Source organism: Megalops cyprinoides, chromosome 18, assembly GCF_013368585.1.
Source record: "Megalops cyprinoides isolate fMegCyp1 chromosome 18, fMegCyp1.pri, whole genome shotgun sequence".
Classification (NCBI taxonomy): Eukaryota; Metazoa; Chordata; class Actinopteri; order Elopiformes; family Megalopidae; genus Megalops; species Megalops cyprinoides.
The window spans coordinates 17,969,324-17,992,982 of NC_050600.1; the positions used below are offsets into that span (position 1 = coordinate 17,969,324).

The 23,659-nt window shown below is 40.4% G+C and overlaps 1 protein-coding gene across 1 annotated transcript; it reads right to left on the reverse strand.

Moving 5' to 3' along the window:
- Positions 1-1,346: 1,346 nt before the first annotated feature.
- On the reverse strand, positions 1,347-23,139 carry LOC118793682. The gene is made up of 9 exons (XM_036551933.1): positions 23,020-23,139; positions 21,984-22,313; positions 19,475-19,519; positions 17,764-17,843; positions 17,336-17,435; positions 16,915-17,025; positions 15,153-15,356; positions 14,432-14,526; positions 1,347-1,767 (listed from the first exon to the last, which is right to left on the reverse strand). The coding sequence occupies exons 1-8, from the start codon at positions 23,057-23,059 to the stop codon at positions 14,450-14,452; spliced, it is 987 nt and encodes a 328-aa protein (XP_036407826.1). The 5' UTR covers positions 23,060-23,139; the 3' UTR covers positions 1,347-1,767; positions 14,432-14,449.
- Positions 23,140-23,659: the final 520 nt, after the last annotated feature.

Sequence of the window (23,659 nt, forward strand, 5' to 3'; positions counted from 1 at the left end):
CCATGTTTAATCTGTCAAAGCAAGGTTAATACAGCTGCGCAAATGAAGCCATGCGTGCTATAGAGTGTAATGCACTACAAGTCAGACTAATAGACTATAAAATGCTGTGTTTGTATTGGGTCAGCTTCATCCTGCCTATTACAACCCACCATCAAGTAAATTTGACGTCTGAATGCAGTGAATGAAATTCACTTATATCAAATTGAACTGATTTTTGTTATCATCTACATGGGAGCACAGTAAATTGTGACAACTCAAACTCCCTTAGTTTTTCAGCCACACCAGGAAAGCCCCCCCCCCCACCTGATGTGCAATAGCACATGGTGTTGTTCATTTCACTTACCTCTGACACTAGGTCACTGACACTGCATACCTTTCAGGATGGAAGAAAAAATGCAAAATCATTCACTTGAATTTCCAGTAATGGTCACATTTCCAATGGCATATTCTGCCAGATAATTCTGAGAGGAATGCTGACTTTGTAGGATTGCTAAAGATAGCTTAGTGCCAAGGTGATTTGCTTATATGTTTTATTGTACATCACACATATCTGTCATTGTCAGCTTTACCCATTACCCATTCCATTAGCCTGTTGGCATTTTTTGCTGGATGTGCTTGTGTGCTCCTCATTGCACAGTCCTGACTCAGGATGGAGGTGAGTGTCTGCCTGCCTGTGTGTAGGCTTAAGCTGTGGCTCAGTGTACCTGCTTGTGGAGCTGACACATAAGCCTCCCTGTCCTAAGAATCACCTCACTACAGCCATCTTTGCTCTAGGTTGTAACTTATCAAAGCCTCAGTAGTATCTTTCGTGATTTAATTCAATAGCCATTTTTTTGAATTAACGCAAATGACAGTTGTTTCAAAGCCCAAAAATATGGAAGCTTAATAAAAGTGAAACATTTCTAAAACTCAGATGGAATTTATTATACACAATGATTTCAAATTCAGGTTAATAGAGGATAGTAAAGGAACAAAAAAAGCAGTGATGTAAAATGAAATTACAGTATGATTTACCATTTTCACATCCATCGATATCTAACATTTCCTAAGGCTGTTTTCATCTGAAGAATTAAAGACAATGTACTGCTTACTAGCTAACTGACTTAATCCTTTGTACATTTAATTATCACAAATACACTCACACACTTTCCCAAGACACATATTGTGAAAGACACTCAGTATATATACTGACTGTAGATACTACAAAAGGCAACTTCAGGATATTTATATATAACAACATGTTTGAACTGTGAATCTGAAGTAGACTTCAAATTTACGCTAACTTAAACAAGAATGCCAATGCAAGCTCATACAAGCTACATTAAGCAGGATGAACATTTGCTGTTTTACCCAGTCTCTCTGTTGTAAGAAAAGCCACTTGCATATTTAGAAGTTTGAGTTGGGAGTTAATTTGCATGTACACTCTCTTAATGTAGTATCCTCCCTACTTTAGTACTATAAAAGTATAATTCACAATCATACATGTATTTACAGGCACCTTAGTATGAACAAAGCAAAGAATAAAACCATACTGATGATTTATTGTGTTCAGAGAGAGGTTGGTCTGATACATGCGCATCAGTTCTGAGCTATGTCAAGTACGGAAATATTTAACACATGATTAAGTGAAACAAGACTGAAAGTGTGAAGGCGGTGATTGAGAATCAACATGAGCTGAAGAATTCTGGTTCCAGTTTGAATTCGAAGATCTGCATCGGTACTGATTTTCTTTTCATATCGTCTCCTGCCAGACGTGTGTTCTTAACACTGAAAAAAAAAGAATATGTTAAAAATCAAAATGCAGAGGAGAAAGGTATTCACCTGCCTAGAGACATTTGGTACATTTAGCATTCAGATTCAACTTAAAATCTGTGGAATGAATTATCTGTTGTATGTATAAGCACTTCACAGGACAGCAGAAAATGAGCCAATAACAAATCAAACTGAAAAACAATCCATTGTTCACTTATTACTGCCGGGAGGAAAAGTGACTTTATGTCTCTCGGATAGCGGAAGGATCATCTCTCTAATCTTGTAAATGTATCCTTTACAGTGACCTTTGAACTGCAGACAACAACATCTGTTTCAAGGTAAAATTACCTGTTGATATAATCTTCAGAACAGCTGATAATGTGATTTATGATGAGCCATTAAAGCTTAAAGAACTGGTGTACGCCCCTGGGGGCTGTCTCACAGGAAAGCTGGTGGGAGTTAGCCATACAACCCCTACCGCCCCCCACCAGCAAAAGTCACCACAGTTTCATTAAGAAAGTTCTGTCATTATGCTTTTCGCCTGGAAATGACATAGTTGCCCTGTTGAATTATCCAATCACAGTCATTAGTATATGCCCATGTGGCAACAATGCAACCATGTCATTACCCAACTGAAATTGACCAAACACATTGTGCAGCAGCTAACCCACTCCTCAGTACATGCTCTAAGACAAAGTAAATTCCTTAATTTTTCCCGTCTCTCACAGCAGAGCTGTGCTTTGCGTGGTAGTCAACTTCCATTTGAATTTGTCAAGAGAGCGTATCTGTTTAGCTGTAATATACTTTTGCTGAACTGTGGTGAATATTCACCTGTTATTATTGATGACTTATATGTAGGCCACCATTCACCCCAGGTTATAGTCTCTCCTTCGTAAGTAACAGCTCATATTGACAAACCCTGTAAATGAGGGCAGATATTGGCTATAAGGTTGATTCTGGGCAATAAGGACAGATGCTGGCCCTAAAGACTGATTGCAGCTTTAAGGAGACATAATGGCACTGAAGACAAATGTTTTGCCGTCTGCTGTCCCTATACCTGTTCAGCCAAAGAAGAGATCTGCCTGCTGAAAGACAAGGCATTCCTATGAGGATTTACTGATGGTGGATAAAACAGTGAGACTAATCCAGTCTACAACATTCTTCTTCAGAGCCCTATCTGGTGTCCGTCAAAGCCGGGATTGATCCTGCCCTCCCAACAAAGTAATTTTGTGTGTCTTTGATGCACATCTGACCTCAAGCATAATAAGGAAGGCCTGTGTAAGAACCCACCATTAGAAACATAGAGACATTCCTCCATTATCACACTGCAGAATGTTTAATAACATATTTTTAATTTTTCACTAAAAAAAAAGAAAACAGGTATGATGAGAGTAGTTCAAATATATGACCTGGTCCATGATCATCCCTGCTTATACCGCTAAATATAGGATAGCTTGTAAGCTGGAACGTTCATTAAACCAGGCTTAGAATGCATCTAAGAGACCTGGATTTCAGGCACAAGTTTAAACATCAGAACATGCCACCATCCCCTCTGGGCTTTTCAGAGGCAATTACCTAAGTCAGTTGCTGCCGTTCAGCACAACCAGGTTCCATTAAAAGCTTTTGTGGGCACAGAACGTATTACAAATTCTATTCATATAATGGCACAGGAGTGCAGATGATAGTCACATATTAACTTGTATGTAAGGTCATGTTAATAGGAATGAGATATTCTTCAAAAACTGAGATTTAAAAACCACACAATTTTCCTGATGGTTGTCAAATTGATTTTAAGTTGATAAATTACACTGATAAAACTTGATAAAACCACACTGAAGATGTGGTTGAACTCTCCTGTCTGTTTCACCTGAAGAATGCAGACCTGGTGCCTTCAGCAATGTCAGCAGGTGACTCAAAGTCTCTCATCATGTGCGTGATGAGAGCAGTACTGGAAGGTTCAGGAAAGGTATTCTAAAACAACTGTCTGTGGTGCCACAGCCAACAAGGGAAAACAAAACACATTCAAAGTAGGCAGCATCCTTCGCAATACAAATGTTTGCCTTTTAATAATAATTACTCAATTATTTAATCAAAAAGGATACAAATAAAACAAAAATACACTGTACAACAATGTCAGCTTCACCGTCCAAGCTTTAGGTATGTAGCAACACGTTCAAACACAAAGACAGCACTGTAATGCTCTCAGTACTCACAACCTTGCAGTTTCTGTGTTTCTTTTTGCCCAAAGCATTTAAAGCAATGGAGTTCAACTCTTCATATGGGTATAATTTTAGGAAATAAAGATAAGGTGCTTTAACCATTGTGGCTGAAAGGGTAGGTTCTTCCTCTATGCCTACACAGTCCCATTTTATCTGGGGTACTACAACATCCAAAAAGCCAGCAATCCTGACATCTCTCAAAGTCTTTGGCAGAGTAGGAGGACTATGAATGAATTGGCCTCCATCACCTGACTGTCCCCTCTCTGCCTTCAGTCCTGCAGCCCGACGTTATTTACACCCGGGATAAAACCCTAACCCCGCTATTTTAAACCGAGAGTACAACTGAGAGTCATCCAGAAAGGCAGGAGCTGCACCGTTAGCTGCAGCTAAGAGAGGAACCATTCAGAGCATCCAGTGCCAGGCCACACTTCAGTTTAGGCAGCAGAATATGACTGGAATGGAATCTGACAGATGTGCCCACACTCTAGGTCACAAGCGTCATATGGAAGTGCCTCTTTTACTTTATGGGTGAGACTCTAACCCCTTTCTGTCAAGGTAGGGGGCACCAGCAATGCCCTGCCTGAATGACAGCATATGCTGTCTGTGAACTCTGAAGCTCATTCTTTCTCTGTGTTTTCAGCCACCTGGCAGACGGCAGCCATAGCGTAGCTTGATATGTGAAAAGGCAGAGAAAAAAGGGTGGCGGGTTTGATGACACTTTTTTGTGAGGTAAAAGAAAACATGGGCACAGAGGTCGGAGTGTGAAAAAAGGGGAAGGAACCTCAAAAGAAGATGCTTTCAAGGGTGACTGCAGGTAAGCACAGAGACAGGGTGAAATCTGAAACAAGACTGTTGGCCTGTGTAAAAGGAACAGTTCAGCAGCAAGCCAGCCAAAAGTAAATTGTAGATATTTACGATGAAGCTGAGCAATTACACTCCACCTGGGCTGCCGGACTGGTCAGCAGCGTCTCTGCAGGGACACGCTTGGCGTCCGTTGGGGAATGTCAGGAAGGTGACTCGGAGATTGAGGACCCCCCACCACCCCCCTCTCACCATCCCTACCCCTCCCTCCCCCACTCCCCACAGTCAATGTGTACCCTTTAATTAGGATTGTCTGAACTTTAACCTTTCACTTAGCGCCTCTGTGGAGGGTCAGTGAAGGTCAAGGGACCAGATCAGGAAGGAGACGGCCCACCCTTCCCAAGGCTCCTCTGTTTATAATGTGATTGCAGGTCAGGAAATCAGCATGCTTGAAACGTAATGGAATTTAAAAAAAAAATACTTTCACATTGAGGCCAGCTATTTTTTACAATCATCACTGAAAATACAATTAAGGACAGCTTGTATTGCAGTAATTTCAGAGTAACGTAGGTTATGTTTGGTATTTAAGGAGACAGTTCATTGCAGTTAAAAAGTCTTTGGTGATATGCATCAAGGGGACCTGCTTGACTGAAACTTTGAGAAAACCCAATGCTGTTTCTGAAGGACTGCTATTTTGGTACTCTCTGTGTTATGTATTATGTACTGATCTATTTTGAACACAGATGGAACAAGAACTATTCCTCAATTTGACCAGACAGCAGCAAAGAAATAGTTCACATGTACTCCTAATTCCACCTTGTTTCTGGGAAAGAGGGAACACCTGCTTGAATGAATGGGCCAGGCTGATACACAAACGGTGGAAATGCACAGGAACAGATACTGACCCCATTTGTCAAGGTCCCTGCTTCTCAAACAGACAAAGCATGACCAAATAATGGGGGATCGGTTGCAACCCAATTACATTTAAATGCGCGGAATTCACCCCCGGGCGTGAAAACACAACACTTTCTGTTTTCTCACACTCCGAAAATCAGAGTGATGATAATCCCAGTGTGTGGAAGCACTGTGGGAGGGGGATAATCTGCTTGATTGTCTTTAATGAAATCACGGAAATGTGATCACTTCCTCCTCAAGCCCTTGCTTAAGTTTATTTGTTGTCATGTGGATTACTGTTGCTGCACATAGGGTCTGTACCGGACTGTCCTCAGTTTAATCATGTCTAATTTACAGGCTGATATGTAGTAATATGTTTTCTTGTACATAATCAGTATGACTTTGCTTTATGCATTTGAATTTCTGTGAAAGTGAGGGAAATAAAATACCTTTCTCATGGAGACAGCAACAACATGTCACCTGGTATTCAAATGCATGGCCCCGAGGTCTACAGCCCACAGCACCACAAGTTTCGCCGCACATTAACCAAAAGGTTCCGTGAATTTATTGAACAAGTAAATGACAGCTTACATTCACTTCTGCACTGAACAAGTGAGTAAGTCACCTTTGCTCTTAATCAAGGCCGTGACCTGAGTGCATTGTTCAGAAATATGACCGGAAAGGGAATTCTGCCATCTATTTGGAGAGTGTCCATTCACACCCATGAGTAAGGCTACAATTTTAGCAGCGGAATTTTTAGTAAATGTCACTGGCAGGACACGGACACTGCCTGATGCAACTGAGTCAAGGAAAAAATATAAACTAAGTGCGATTCTTACGACACCAACACGAAGGCAAAAAACTGGCTATAATGCTATATTTGTTAGAGCATAACATTGCCTGTACTCAGTTACTGAATTCCTTTGTTTGAATCAGCATCAAACGCTGCAGGCTTTACACAATTGGCAGCAGGTTGGTAAAAGCCTCAGAAGCAGAGGCAGTGAGGTAGGTTTTGACTTTATTGCCATTTTTTCTCAATGAGCTTTTGCTGCAGATTGTCAGTCAGTTCTGTCCTTAGAAGATTTTATGGTTCTCAGCTGCAATTTTTTTTTTCTGAAGGGCAAGATTTTTCAAGATGTTCATCGAACGACAATTCATTTTTCATTCGACCTGCGGGGACATTTATGTGCTGTACATAACATCCAAACCCCTTTCATTTCTGTTAATTGCCACAATAAGGCAAGAGAAACTTGCAGCATTGTTAACCACAACTGCAGCTTATTTTACTCTAGCAACTCAATGAACTCTCTTTACAGGGCCATCTAACAATAAGACATTTTATTAGATATGCCTGAGCCAATAGGATGAAGAAGAGAAGAAAACCTGCTGCTATTGTTATATTTTACTGCCCAATTGAAATGACACAATATATACATATTTTACATTTCATGCTTAGATTCAAAATTTTCAAGATGATTAATTTCATGGGAAATATGACCTCCTCGACCTTTGTGACAAAATCTTAGAATCACAGCCCGTAACTGACCCGAATTCGTCCTTGCGTCCTGATAAATTGGGCAGAAAGTCATCCAGAATAGCTCTGGCCAATAAAGATGGCCGACTTGCCTAAATAAAACACAGCATCAACAGCTGAGGAGCAATTAAAGAAAAGGTAACAATTTCTGCCTCCCAACGGGATCTAATATATGTCAGCGGTGTTGCCCGGTCCTATCACATTACTCCCCTGCTTGGCCAAACTCCTTCCTGCAAAAATAGAGTGAAACAAAGAAGGTGTGAAGATTTACGGGGAAGTCAGCGGCCGCTGATGGATGCGCTGCAGCAAATTAAAAGACCCAAGGCCAGGCCTACGTGTGCGCAGGACATGGCCAGCGCGGGGGACCCAATGCTCCTCATCTCCGCATCAAAGAGAAGCCCGGCTCAATCCGCACAGCCAAAGTGTAAACACTGCAGTGCTCATAGCGCTCCTGTGTCACTCGCTATCTCAGGAAACGCTAGCCTGACGTACCGACAGTCAGAGGGCCAGAGGGACAGCGTCAAATGATGCAGCTTTGCAAGAAAAATGAAAGAAAATTCTGTGAAAAATCGTGACTTATGAAGTCTCGTTTTGGGAAATTCAGTCTGAGATTGAATCAATTTACATGCCTGTGCTGTCTGCCACATGTATTACTCTACAAATTTTCATAATTCATTTGCTCACCACACAATCTTATCCAGAGCAGGCTGAACTGAATGTACTATCCGTTCACACTGCTGGGTATTTCCTGAAGGAGTACAGGTTAAAAGCATTGCCTGAGGGGACAAAACCTACCTGAAGAATCTAACCAGCAATCCAGTAACAAGCACAATTTTTACACCACAATGCCTCCTGGCTTTAAGATCTGATAAGGGATCAGGGATGCCACTGATCGGGGCAGATAAATGGCACGAGGTGCAGGTGTGAGGGTGCGTAAAAGCAGCTCCCGGGGCAGAGGCAGGACCCGGCCCCTCCCACCACCTGGTTTCCGTGGGAATCGGGATGCGTCAGCCACCGGGGCTCCCTCCGAGATCCCCGGCGAGCACAGGAAGAAGAGGGAAGCAGCCCCACCCCCTTCAGCCACATCAAACCCACATAAGCACGCATGAAACACACGGCCACAGCTACAGTATCTCTGGAAGCATGCTGGGAGCACAGTAATTACTGCAGAAATCTCAGACTAATGACGGACATGCTTCAGAGTCCCTGTCTGAGGACCGGCCCTTTCATCACTGATCAACCGTGGTGGCTCACCTGTGTTTTCCAGGAAATGACAGCAAATGTGCCCCACTGAACATATTGTAATGAAACACCACTGCCAGACAACTGGACACAGATGGAAAAGAAAAATTAAAAAATTTTGGAGTAAATTTAATTCACAGAAAATATGCAATAATCTAGAATAAACTAAAAAAAATGTCATTTTTCATCTCGTATCATATACCGGCACCTTATACCCCATAAAAAACCAACCAAGTTATGCATGTAATAAAGTAATAAACATAAATATAATATACGCTGCCATGTTAGCCTTGTAAGTCACCCTCCATAAGAACATCTACCATTATTTAAATAAATAAATAAATCCAAAAATAAAGCTTTAGTGCTAATAAATAACTTTTTTTTCCAGCAATCACCGAAAGTCGTCCCAGTTTTCCCTCAGTTTAAAAACAAACCTTAGTCAGTAACAATGCATCTGTGTTTAACCCCACTTAAATCAGTTCATTCTCAGTGAATTGGCTATTGGAATTAACATTTAACTGAAAAGCATTTTTAGCTCTTGCTGACATTAGCCCCTTGTCCATTGTCCAGTTTCACTTTTGATATACGTCTTATGAGTCCCACATTTCCCTCTTTAGTGCACAACCCCCATAAAACACAGATTTTTAGTCTCTGCCATCTCCTGTCCAGTCTGTGAACCTGGACATGTTTCCATGTCAGATGACTGGTTTCTCCAATAAAACGAGCGCTTTGGCAATAAAATCGCTCTTTAATTATATTCCTGTCGCTCCCACAACCCCCCCCCCCCCCCCAAACTCCGGCGAGCAGTTTCCCGGTCAAAGACCACTGGGCTGTCATTATTTTGGACGTATTTATGAGGCCACTCTTGTTCTTTCTAATAATGCTGGGGGGAAATGGGTCCTTACGATGCTGGCTCATGAGCATGAAAGCATACCCACGCTTGAAAATAATACAGCCAGGGTCATGCCTAATTATGCTCCTTAATGGGATGTCAGGTCATGTCCGTTATCAGTGGGAGCACACAGGCCTTTCAAGTTCATCTTCCAGACAGTTCATCACCGCAAAACAGCAGATCTTGACAATAGGTTTTACTAAGGATTTTTTTGGGGGGGAGGGGGCTTCACATTTTGAAGTTTCTTCATAGGCCAGTCTGTGCAATAGAACCCTTACTCATCACACAATGTCAATGGCACACTTTCTTTCATGGCATTATCATATTTTAAATTGCATTTTTCTTGATCAATTTCTCATCTGAGGTTGTTGCGATCACCAGTAAAATCTTTTGCGAATATATTAAAAGCTGACTTGATCGCAGTGCTTGTATGGTGTGCCACACCACTCTCACATCCCTCCTAAAGGTGAGGCTAGCTAATGGCTACGGTTTGATCCAACAACAATGGCACATTGTTCTAACATGCGCCGTTGAGCTGATGATTAAAGAGATGAGAGGTCCGGTGATTGCTGACTTCTTCCACAGCCAACGATAACAACACTGTCAGCTGCAACGAGATACCTGTGCAGCATTAAGACTTATATTATGGTGTGAATATCTGCAGCCTGCTTTCCTGCCAAAGTAGATTAGGAGAGACACTGAAGTTAAAAAGCAGGCATATCGAGTTCTCAGGCCTATTTCGATAGTGGGAGATTAGTTATTGTCATTACGTTTGACCCAGTTTATTAGAAGTCGCTAAGTTCCCTGCCAAGTCTCTGCTGAACTATGGGAAGTCACTTTTCAATTGGCTTTTCTAAAAGATACGATGAGGATTAAGCAGTGAAGCACTTCACCCATTCCCTTCGAGTAAACTCACTGACCTTTATGCTGTAAGCGAAGGGATACATGCTCCCACACTGTAAATTTCTCTCAGAAATCTCTCTTCAGAGCTACAGTGCTTTTTAAACAAATCACAGGGGCATGCCCTTGTCCGTTAAAAATGTACTCCCTTGTCATTTTGGAATAAGTAAACTTTAAGAAAAAATAAAATATAATGATATATGGCTCATATTAAAGACTATCACACACTGCTTAGTTTGTAATTTACGTTGATGAGTGGCTTTGAATAATACAGCAGTTGGTAGTGCTATATAATTTCATTTTCAGTCCAATGCAGTAATATGAGGCATTGTAAATGCAAGGCGTGAAACTGAAAACCATATTTATAATCCACTGGTGTGAGAGTAACTTAACCTGCCCTGTATGCATAAGCATTTTACTTGTATGCACTGTCTATTAGCTTTGGAAAGGCAATGGTTTAGGTATCGCTGAGCATTAACAGGCTATCACTCTATACTGCAATGAAATAGGATATTGATGATGGTTAATTTAGGATGCAATAAAGCTGTGCACAAATTAAACTAAGATAAAGATAAGATATTAAAAAAAGATAAAGAACAGCCATGAGAAATGCTTGCATTTAAAATTCAAACTTGTTATAAAGTGTTGAGTGAATATTGCATTTTATAATGCTTTCAGACATGGCCTGTATTGCATTCATTGCAAAACATCCTCACACTGTGAGAAGATTTTGTCTAGAAAATGTACATATACAAAGACACCAAAGTGATAGGGGACTTTTTAAAATATTTTTCTACACCATTACATAACTGCAGTCCTGGACAATGATGCTGTTCTTAACAGAACAGTATGATTCTTCACTGAATCTGGACCAAACATAACTGTGTTCTTTACGTCACAGTAAAGTAGAGTAAGATATATATTCTTTAAGTCTTCTTCTGAAACTGTAGTTGCTCAAATGCTCAGACTGTAAATGTGTCCATATTCAAAGGACGCCCCAGCTGTATTGCAAGTTGGGGTTTTTTAAGCACTGGTTATTTCTGTCAGTTTGATTCCCATTATTGAAGCAATGCCCTACAGTTACCATTATATTCAAAATTATGCAACGCCATCTAGGAAAAGTGCCATTTCTTAAGTCCGGGAACCACAGCTTTCAGCAATATTAATCCTGAAATAACCATTTCGTAATAAATCTGTTGTGCAATATCTAACACATAATTATTTAAAAACACCAAAACACTACATGAATAGCAACTTAGGAAAAAGGCATGTTAGTTCTGTTAGTATCTATTATTAATTGTTGCTTGTGATGTTATTATTAGACTCTCTCTGGCTCACAGCTGAGATGCTTGGTGATTGGGAAAGCTGGTGTTAGCTTTGTCTATAGTTCTACTCTAATCATTCCAGTGCCTCTCATTTACCCCACACCCAGAGCAAAGACGAACCCTTCAAGAGTGACCCCCTCAGTGAACAGGGTCCTCTTAAACACAGACCACCCCCTCCGCTTCTCGCTGTCCTTAATCTCGGCCCCCTCCCTCCCAAGCGGGTAACTTGACCATCGGTCTCTGTGTGATGGCGCCACAGGTTGCGTTACAAACTCCCTCCCCCCCTCCACGGACCCTGAGCCTGGCAGAGAGAGGCAGGGTTCACAGAGACACAATGCCAGGTGTGTGTCCCGAGCCCCGCATTCCCTCGGGTGCGTTCCTCTAGATCGGTTAAACTGGTCTCTGTTACCCTGCCAGCTATTGGAAATAAACGTGTCAGCGCGGTCAATCCACAGTCAAAGACTTCAGCGTCAACATGCACCCGAGGGGAAAAAGTAAAAGGTGTAATGACAAGTCAGGATTCCAACTAAGGGTCAATGAAGTGCAGAATGCCTTCTGTTGATATTAGGCTGTTTGTACTTCCGTGTCCTTTTGATTGAAAGGTAACATAAAAAGTAATTTCCTATTTGGCAGGAGTTTTGCCTCTTCCCTGGATTTCCCTGTACTTGTGCAGATACGCATTGTGAGCCAATGAAACATGATGCTAGGGAGCTCAACACAATGAAAAGACTGGTATCTCCACAGGATCTGAGGAGTCTAACGCAAACATACCACATACCACTCCGTCATTTACATTCTTTGTGTGTGTGTGTGTGTGTGTGTGTGTATGTGCGCACAGGTAGGTGTGTGGGCATGTGTGCGTATGTTTGCCTGTATATACGTGTGTTTGTTCGTGCATGGATGTGCACATACTCAGTTCCACATTGCGTCATGACTTTAACGGGTTTGACTGCTCTCTGAAAACTGTTCTGTCATGCACTGCGCTGTAGGTGTGGTGCTGAGCTCCTGTTTAGAGTTCTTCTAACTAAAACTGCTCAGATGTATATCTGAAAGAATGTAATATCTCAGTAATGACACCACTTGCCGGTCCTTATCTTCCCATCATCCCAACCAGGTCCACAGTGCTGAGATTGGAATGAAGACAGGGAGATAACAGCTTTCACTTTATGTGATGCTCTGTGCTGTTAACTCATAACAATATAGTTAAGACTATGACCATCCAAAGATCAGCACTGCTAACAAATAGCCTACACGTCACAGTTTTTAAAGAAAGTGGATAGAACACCTGGTGAGACACATGTAATTCTAATAATTATAAAGTTGCAATATGCAAATATTTCAATGAGGGGCAACAAGATTTCAGCTTTCTCTAAATTTACGTGGTAGGTCTACAGGAGGTCTGACAGCACAGCATCTATAGTCACACCAAAACATATCAATTCCAGTTTTTCTGGATTATGTTGTGTTAGTGAAGAAAAGTTGTGTCAGCAAATGATTTGACATATTATTGAATATTATTATTGAAAAAAAGCTTCTGCAAAATATTGTGTTAAGGACAGTAAAGGACAAAACACATTCTCTGTGTTGGTTTCAGAATGTTACTCATCTTACGGTTATTCTCTTACAAGCTGCCAGTTCACTGTTAATTTTTTTTCTCTCGGTTGTGTGTCATTTATTATGGTAGATATTGTACTCGGGCATAATTTGTTATTCATATCTTGTTCCTCTTCGAAGGCTTTCAATGTTGCCCTAGATAAAGGTGTGTGTGGGTTACATAAATCCCAAGTTAAAAATAATCAATGTGGGAAAAACAGTTATGCATAAAAAATACTAAAATCTAGGCAACACGGATATGAAGGTTCGGTAGAGTTTGAACCTAGTTTTCACAGAGCTGGGAAATACCTGGGGCTGCTAATGACTGATCTTCACTCCCCACCCCAGCCACTGGGGAGAGGAGCGGAGGACTCAAGACAGGCTTTGTTAAAAGAGACGTGCTCAGCGACTGCCAACACCCAGCCCCTGTGAAGCGGCCGCACTGATCAGGACCTATCATCGGCTGTTTAGAGAATTCCACACAAAGTGGCCTTCCTCAAGAGTGTCTGAAAATGGAGCGCAGGTGTGGGGCGGACATCTCCTCCACGATGGGAGTGAGTGAGTGAGAGGGTCCAAATGGCTTCACTGAAGTATGCAAGAAACATCTAGCCTAGCATGAAGATTTCAGCACTGATCATTTTTATCTGGATATATCCTGTATGTAGTGCATAGTACACAGTACTTGTACCTATACATTACTTGTGCATTAAAAATCATGTCATAACTATTAATTATGACAAGATTTTTAATAGACAAGTAAGGCATAAGTAATGTGTCATAAATATTAATTACTATTAATATTTAAAAATATTAATTAAAATATTAATTAATTACTTGCACAAGTAATGTATACATACAAATACTATGCTCTATATACAAGTACTAGGTACAGGATATCTCCACATAAAATTCTGGATAATTTTGGATTTTGGATTTGATAAATGCAGATCGGGAATATGTGTGTTGTGTCTAAGTGGCGCACAAAACTATACAGAGAAGTAAGGCTAGCTGTTAAATCATCAGGTATTCACACCCATACATGAAAACATATTTTTCATTTATATTTCAAAGAATGCCATTTTCTGTACGTGCTGTTCACATGGGACACTTCTCCTATATCCTTGAGCAGAGCAATGCTTTTGAATTTCTCCATTATGAATACAGTTTTGCAAATGGGCCTGAGAGGATGAGCATGTATGTGCTTCTAATGTGCTCTGCATTCCTAACTCCTCAGAATCATGTGATTGGCCAGCCAGCCAGGTCCTCGGTGCAGACTTACCTGGAGAGACAGCCTCGGTTACTTGGGTTCGTCAAGGCAAATTTCAATGAATTCCCCATTTGGAATGGCCTGGCTCGTTTCCTTTCCAGGGTCAACTGTGAGGAAAGAGTGAAGAACACAACCAATGTTATAGCAGTCAACACCAGGCAAATTGCATAAAGCTGAAAGGATTGGTTTTCTTGACTACATACATTAACAATGTCATGGTACCTGAATCAAACTATACATCACAGCCACGGATGGTCAGAGTCAACACTGGCTATCCTAAAAAGCCAGAGGATGGGTGGTTGGGTTCATGCTATGAGTGGTATATGAAGTGCTATCCAAAAATTGGGGCCGGGCCTTGACAACAACGCTCCTGATTTCTTTCATCAGGTTATAGTGGCACGACCTTTTTCAGTCAAAAAATGGCAAACATGCACATCTGCTGCCAAGACAGCAGCACTATCACAGCATGGTATACAATGGTTTCCCAAAGGGTACATTGAGAAAGTACTACTGCTTTTTGTATTACCAGCCTCTGCTATGCAATCAACAGGAAAATGGAAAGTCATATTTTTAACAGCATAGGGACTTTAAAAGTAATCACAAGTTTATAAAGAGACACGGAGAGTGACCTGTAAACTCTATATTCTACAAATATCAGAGCCGTTCCAATTCTAGGTTGTAATAACTAAAATGTTATTGTCATTACGAATTACAGGTGACAGGCTGCACAGACCTCTGTCCGCTGCATGGCTCCCTATGCCGTTATTGTTGTTCTCATTTTGCAGCTCGTCTAGAGTCTCCATTGAGGTGCGGTTGGAGGGGTTGGGGTCGAGGTCGTGCAGGTCCAGAGTGAACGTCCCAGGCTCATCCTTGGGTGACAGGGGCACCTGGGAGCTGAAGCTGTCCTCACTGGGGGGCTTCTCAGGCTCTATTCCACCTGAAAGAGGAGCAAATCACTCTAAAACTGTCTGATCATCCTCTCCTTTAGTGGTGCTCAATATCACAAAAAACAGTGACAGTTTATATGGGTCAGGGCCACAGAAAACATCTCTCCCGATTTAAGAAAATCTGGTAGAGTTTATGGTTAGACACATTTTAACCCGTTGTGAGACTAAACTGCTGTGAGATATGGACAGAGAGTAAATTGAGAAGAATGAGTAGCCTCTTTGGGTCCATCCTTCCTATTCTCTTAGCAAGCATTTCCATCAAGTGTTGGATCTCAGTATTGCACTAAAATGAGAACTCCCTCATCCTTTAGCAACCGTGTTGCACAAATATGGCAGTTTTTTCTTTTTGACAATACTTCCTCAAACAATTTGTTTTGTTTGTATCTTAGTCCAGCTGACCTCATTGAATTTCCAGCTGAAGTCAGTGTGGCATCTGTTGTCTAATTCTGAAAAGCTCTAAAATTTCTTGCAAACTGTTAAACTGACAACATATGTATGAAATTGTTTCGAGTGGCCATGTTTATTTCATTGTAACGTCAATGATGACGTTGATAATGACTGTTCAGATTCTTCACTCGGCTTTTCTCACACATTATAGTCTAGTTTACTCTGACATACTCACCAGGACCATAACTACTGCACATTAAATACTTCACCATCCTTTTTGCACAGCAATTCCTTATTTAACAACTATTTAATACTTGCAAATTATATATGTGCATATAGAATAGAAACAAACCTTTGCCTGTAAAAGTAAATAGGAAAAGGTAAGTCACCACTACTTCCCTTTTTAAGACAACCAAAAGGGCTAGTGTTCTTTTCAGTCTGTCAGGCTTTGAGACAAATATTACAACATACTGTGCAATTCTGATGAAACTTTCAGTGGTGAATTGCCAGAAACCATGTCTACAGCTGCAAAAATGTTTAAACTTATCATGATTACAGGACAAGTTTTTAAGCATCCTGTTAATATCCATCACTGTGGCAGGCATATGTTTGAATAATTCAAGACTGTTTCCTTTGTTACTGTACATTATTTTACAGTTTAGTGGCAGACAACTTTGACCAATCATTGAAGACAAAGTGCAAATTCACTTGGCCTGCTGGTAAAGAAAAAGGCATGCAGTCCATATTGCCACAAGCATGCAACTGACCACAAAAAATAGTAACTTCCTCTTCAGCAGCATCATAATTGGACCAAAAATTTCAACAGTCAAAAGATAATTTTGATAATTTGAACTTATCAAGATATCAACTTAATGTTTTTGTCTCACAGACATTGCATAGTTTTAGTGGCATGGGACATTCATGTTTGATTTGGTCCTTAAACCCTTCAAAGTAAAGGTTCTTTTTTACTCAAGCAACTTTCTGAAACGCAAATTTTAACACTGCACAAGCAATCAACTTCAGTCCAACATGGTGTACATCGTTGTTTTGCGATTAGGCTTAATGGTGGGAAAGAGTTAGGGTCAGGTCCATACAGCATATGCTTGCATGCATGGCAGAGCAAAAGTAAGTGGATGTAATCATTAGCATACAGCACAGTACCGTTTTCGCCATCCGCTGCAACCTCTGACGTAGACCCCTTGGGCACCGAGTTGGTATCTTTCGAGATGACTTGGTTTTCTTGCACGCACTCGGTGGCTGGCGGTTTGTCATCTTTGAAATTGAAATGTGTGCGCTCAAATATGAATTCATACAGTACATGCATAAACTCATTCAATTTGAGTATGGTTCAGTTGATACCATGTCCTCACATCTCTGAATGAAACAAGGCTACCAACGTATCAATGTTAGTAGGATCCCACATACTCTTCAGCACCCCACATTGCAATAAAGTGAAACTTGCATTTCAAGAAAAGCCTGCTTTGTGAAATCTTTTTCATGAATAAGCCATCAGGTTTACTCTATTTAAGAAAAATAGCATTAATTCAAAATATTAAAACATAATATGTAAATTGGTTATCACCATCTTTTGATGCGGGTTGAAAGGTACCCTCTTGTTCCATATTGTTTAATGGGATGTTAGACTCTTCACCGCATTTGGGATTCAGGTCAAAAGAGTACCTCTGAAATGGCAACATCAGGAAAATGTTAAATATCTGTTATGAAGGTTAATTAGCAGAGGGTATGAATAAACCTGTGCAGTTCATTCAACAGAATCTGCTTCATGTTGTGTCAAACTGATCAACACATGAATGGTCAACACATGAATAATCAAATCCAACTGATTAAACATATTCAACTTTAGCCAGTCTGACAGGGTTAGCCAGGGTTGTGAGATTAATTATAAAAATGAACCAAAAACAGACAATATAACTTATTAGTGCAGATCCATTCAGAAGCTCATCTGTTATCACACAATTCCTCTTTTTAACAAAGTTCAAAATCACTTACCCTTGATTTCTTGCGCATAAAATAAATTACAGCCACAAGAATGATAATGGCCAGGAGAAGCACCATGAGAATTATATATCCTACAAAGAAAAGCAAAGGCAACACAGTGTTAAAGCAGGTTAGCCTTGGGTTTACCATAGTTTGACAGTTTACATGGTGTTTAACTTACTGTATCTATATCTTCACTAAAATATCTTATGAGGGAGTATTGAGTATTGAGGGAGTATATGAGGGAGTAAGATGCACTAACGTGCTATTTCGCCTCATTAGCTACATAGATAACTTGCTGTAGATGTGTTACTGACTTAACACTGTGACCATCCAACATACAGTATGTCTTTAACCTGATGCATTTATGCAGGGAAGATGGGATCCAAACTGTCTTCCCACCAAACCTTTTTACAAATTGATGTGTTTGAGTTATTGTCTTTCCTAAAACTTGTAAAATGTGAATAAAAATACTGTATTGGAATGATTTCATTGTGTTACTTGCATATGTATGAAAAGAGAATGCATTCACATACGCATTAGTGGGCCGTGTGCATTGTGAACTAAAATGGACTTCGTTGGTGAGTTTAAGTTCAACATATAGGTAAGGACACCGATATTACATAGCTGTATATATGCTCCCAGCACTCCCTCTAGTGTCACCATCTGGTTTTTTCTCCCTGGGAGAGGTGACTTGGAGCAATCAAGCAAATATTAGTGCATTATCTAACCAAGGCTCTGGAAGTTACTGTATGGAGAAGGTATGTTAACCCTGCTTATACATCTAAATGCATTTCCTTTGCCATTTATGCATATTACAGAAAATACGGTCAATGTAATACTTTCCCCAAACTTGTCTGCAGTGTCTAATTAATAGAAAATGGTTGATTGCATTATTGCTGTCTGTAAACGGCTACTAGCCCGCTAGGTGCCGGGACACTAAATAGGAGAAATAGTCCACAAATGTTATGAAATTTTGTATAATATGTTCAATCGTAATTAATGTTTTTAGTTAATCTGATCCAATGTGAATTTTTTCCACTTTAGTTCAAGTTCATTATAGTTGTTTGTAAATTTTTACAGTTCAGTTACTTGGTGTAATTCTCATTTTTCCATGAGAAAAATGTTTCCATGTTTACCCAATGTGTAAAAAGGCCATTTCTTTTTTTTTTCTCTCTTAAAAATCTCTAACAACCTTTTGAAGTACACACTGCACAGGCATGGTTAATGGCAGGGTTTGAAGAAAACGTAAGGACTATCAAGCACTATCACTTACGTTTAAAATGAAAAAAAAGTATATCAGCTGATATCAGTCCATCAGACCATCATCCCTATCAAGCACATTGGCCTTAAAAATCCATATTGGTCAACCTCTGCTTTGTTTTAGCACTCAGTTTGAACTGGGATATTCTTAAACGATGTTGCTAATTTAAGGTTTGCGTGCTTGCCCATAGTAAGAGATGTCACGGACTTGTTTTTTGTAATTGTAAGTATTACCAGAGGAGTGACAAGCTGTGAAAATGCATCACTTGTGGCCGGATCGTGGTCAGCTTCACCCTCTCTCACTCGTTGTGATCATAAATTTTAATCGGTTGCAACCAGAAACTCCAAAGTACTGCTGTGTCACTGCACTTCGTAATGCCATTATTAATCAGAGAAGATGAAATAATGTGTCAGTCGTTTGTGAATCGCTGATTGATCTCTGAGGTAAAAGCGTACTTGCCTGTCGTGTCGCTGCCGCCTGCCGTTGCTGCAGTGGTGGCCTGCGCTGAAAAAGAACAACAAGGACAGTCACTCAAACACTCATTGTGTTTTTGACTTTCACATTGACTTGAGTGAACCACTTTGGCTCAGGCTGAGCATCTTTGGCCCTGGATCACCATCAAACTCTGGACTTTGGTGGTAACGTTAAAGGCTTCAACAGCCATAAGAAAGGGCTCTCCACTACTAAAAGGGAAAGAACTTTATGCCACAGAAATCTGCATACGCTCCAACCCTGTGTATTGCTAAGCCTAGATCCAGCCACTTACCATGGCTAATGTTTCTGCCAAGCCAGTAGGCAAGGTGCCTGATGAAGAGTAGGGCACTGCGGCCACTCAGCACTTGTCCTGATGGGCTGCAGTTCAGAATGCCACTCTTGAAACTACCATGCTCTTTTTTTTATACTACACTGGTTACATAGCGCTGGCTGAATAGTGATATGAGTCTGCTTAAACAGTGAGATTGCACTGGCAGAACTACAATATAAAAATGATTAAACAGCTATATCACACTGGCTGAATAACAATAAAAACTAGCAGCAGACACAGTGACACTTCATGGCCTGAGAGATCCCTCACAGACGACCAAGGCTGCCCTTCCCTAACGTCATATCAAACATTTATCATCGTAAAAACGCCAAAGCAAACACTGTTAACAGTATTTCAAATACCAATAAGCCTATCTGATGAAGACTACTCATTTCACACACCTTGCTAATAATAAAAAAAGAAAAACACAAAAATGATCATTTTGGCTTCTGTAGTAGCTATTTACGCAAAACAGGTGATCTTGGTTTCACAAGACACAGATCTATTGTGAACTGAACTCTGACCACCCTGCTTAGTTCATTTCATTTCATTCAGTTGTGATACTGCTATACACATATACATTCGTTTGACATTTTGAGCATGATTTCAGCTCCTTTGAACCCAGCCCTCTTGTCTCTTTCAGAGCTTTATGAGCGGTTGCGACACATGGAGAAATACTGACAAACATCAAACTGTGGTGAGTTTACAGGAAACTGTTTCTCTGCAAGTACAATGCGCCGTTGCATGGTTTTCTATTTCTTTCTTCATGCTCACAATTACAACAACCTGGAACAGTACTGTAGTACCACATTCTTTGGTTATTATACAATGATATAACATTAATTAATGTTTATAAGACTACAATGTCAGTCATCCTAATGGGCGTCTTACTACCAGTATTTTCCTAAAAGAAAAATACATATTTTATGATTTGCTTTAGATGGGAGTTCTACTCTGGCCCTTAACTGAAATGAGAGTTTAAACCAACCCATTACACCCAGTGGTGGAACATAAGAGCTGAGCTGAATATGAGTCCTGTACAATAGATCATTTAAAAAAAAATTAAATTAGGAAATGACTTTTTACACCAACCAATCATTGTGTGATGTGTAAATACAGTATATATTGTGTATATTCAGTAGGGATTGAGAATTTGTATTAGCCAAGTACAAGTACAAGAGATTGTGCTGGTGGCCACTTGGAAAGCCCTCTTGAAGATGTGTCAGTACCTCAATGGGAGCGTGTTTATCTTAGATTTAAACTTTTCCACAGAGCTGCCTCCCTTTTATGGATTACCCACAATGTTAACCCCTGTTCTCTGGCATGTCCCAAACATTTTACAAAAAGTCTCAGACTTAAGCTTTAGCAGTTCATAGCAGAGGAACATCCACAGAGACAAAACTATCCACAAAGATAGTTGCCATTCTTGAATTAAACTTACATTCTGGAAGAGTTATCGCCTACTTCAAGCAAGTAGCACTCAGGTTTACAAGTGTCCTAACTTGTGTTGTGTGGCATTTGCATTTTAAAGTTGCAGACAAAGTTGCAGGGTGACCTCATTGCAATTTTTTTTTCATGCCAACCAACTACCATGAACATAGCTGTGTGTGAGGATTTGTGCTGTGCCTGCTTTGACTTTCGGGGCAGACATGGGGATGATTCGCGCCCCAGAATAGGAAATCCCCATGCTGAATTAATGTGCCAGAGGCTGCGCGGGAGGGCACATGTATTCGGTCTCAAACTGACACCTGACTTTCAGTCAGTGTTTCATGCAGCCTCCCACACATTCAATAGTCAGAGCTGTTTCTAAATCAAACATGTATTAGTATCCCCAGGGTAACAGACCGCAAAATGCCACGTCTGTGTCTCATAATTTAACAGCGGTGGATTTTGACATGGATGTTTTGGCATAATTTTTTACACATAAAATGATGAAGCCTCACGCTTTTCACTCATGCAGCATATCACGTCTTTGCATGACATCCTCGTAAGAGAAGTAAATGTGATCTACTTAGAGACTGACCACAAAGGCCCACAGGTCTGTTCCACTCAATGTTTTGCTTTCTTTTGAATTTGGAGAAAAACACAGATTTCCATTGTCAACACAAAGGTGAGGGCTGCCCTTTCAAAAGGCGAGGGCTCTCACCTCAACTGACTTCTTACCTGATGTGCGGCTGGTTGTTGAAGCACTAGTAGGTGCAATGGATGTTGTGGCGCCAGTAGAGGTGGGTGTGCAAACTGTTGGGGGGCACTTTGTTGTTCTGTTGGCTGACTCTGTTCCATTTTCTGGGGCTGCTGTGTCAGAATAGTCTGGGGTTCCTACGCCTGGGATTCCTTTTGTTGTCATGTGAATAGCAGATTCAGTGCTGCTAGAATCAGTGGAACTTGCATAGCTGACAGTTCCTTCGTTCTGATTAGCAGTACTCGCCTCCGTCGTTACACCAGTAGGTTCCACTGTTTCAGTGGTTGAAATAATCAAAGCTGGCAGATGCCCTTTGGAAATCAAAATATAGAATGTGTAAACACACTTGAAACTGTTATTGGAACCAATATCAGAATATATTGTTGCAGCATGGCATATTAAAACTAATATAATATCTGAAAAGTATGTGTCAGTTTTTCAACAAGCAGGAAATGACACACCTTTTTTGTCGCTACACATGTAATTGAAATAAAAGCAAAATATTAAATCATGTTTTTGATTGAAGTCACATTGTAAAACATTGATTACACGGCGGTCACCTCATAACTATACAGTACTGTTCATATGTACTGTCCAGCAGTCCCAAAAGTCAGATTTTTGTCAAATGAAGGTACAGATACACCTTTCAATTTTACAATTGTAAAAAAAAATGTCTATTAGCTGGCAAACCTGCAGCTCCAACAAACCTGATACTCCATGATACCATATAGAGAGGTGTTAGGAACACACCCTTCTTTGTTACACTGTTGAATGACATGGAGTGTAAAACCTCAGTACATATGTAATACATATATATATATTTATTTAAAGAAAGTGATGTTTTAAAAACACTGTGTTTTTAAGAATGTGCAATATTGCTAAATGATAAATCTAAATTAATCAATATCTTACTACTGGGTGTAATAAATGCAGAAAAAAGTATGCTTTTTTTCCACAATGTAAAAAGTGAGCGTGAAATAAGCAACTATCATAAGCCACTATTTGAGATTAACTTACCAAACAGGCACAGCAGTAAATAAATTGTTGGCATTTTCATGGCTAATTTAGTCACTCGTCCTCTGTCGATTCTGCCAGTGAGGTCCGTTATACCACAGGAACTGACACTGAAAGTGTGGTTCTTCCTGTAGCAACTACATGTGGCGTGTGCCTCTGAAAGTGACTAAGTCATCTTAACTTCCAGCAGCATCTCTGACGTTGACAGGAAATTGCGTACATGAAATGACAGGACACAGGACTCATCTTAGCGTATGGCTGGAGAACTCTTCTTTTTACATTTTGAAAGAAGGGTTTTGTTTTTGATCTTAAAGGCTGTGAGATAAGCTGAGCAGGATTTTTGAACTCTGTGTGTCAGGATCAAAATGATCACTATGTTCAATGCATTTGTTACGCACTCCTGTTTGTTCTCGAGGTTCATCCAACAGGCTTGAATTGCAACAGTGTGACAGCATCCGTTATTTTATGATCAAGGGCATCAGTCAAAGTTACTGACACCCAGGGTAGTTTGCAAAAAGCCAAATTACAGAGCAGAACAGTTATTAGTCCTATAGTCTCTCTTACCAGCGCAATTATTGATCATTCTACCATGCTGTTACTGTCATTGAGCTCTCCCCACCTGCCTAACATGCGCTAGTCTGAA

Coding starts and splice junctions, on each gene's coding strand:
- LOC118793682 (XM_036551933.1), bottom strand. CDS start 23,059: ATGAAAATGCCAACAATTTATTTACTGCTGTGCCTGTTTG. Junction 17,844..19,474: donor AGGCGGCAGCGACACGACAG/GCAAGTACGCTT, acceptor TTTTCTTTGTAG/GATATATAATTCTCATGGTG. Junction 14,527..15,152: donor GAGCCATGCAGCGGACAGAG/GTCTGTGCAGCC, acceptor CTTTCCTCACAG/TTGACCCTGGAAAGGAAACG.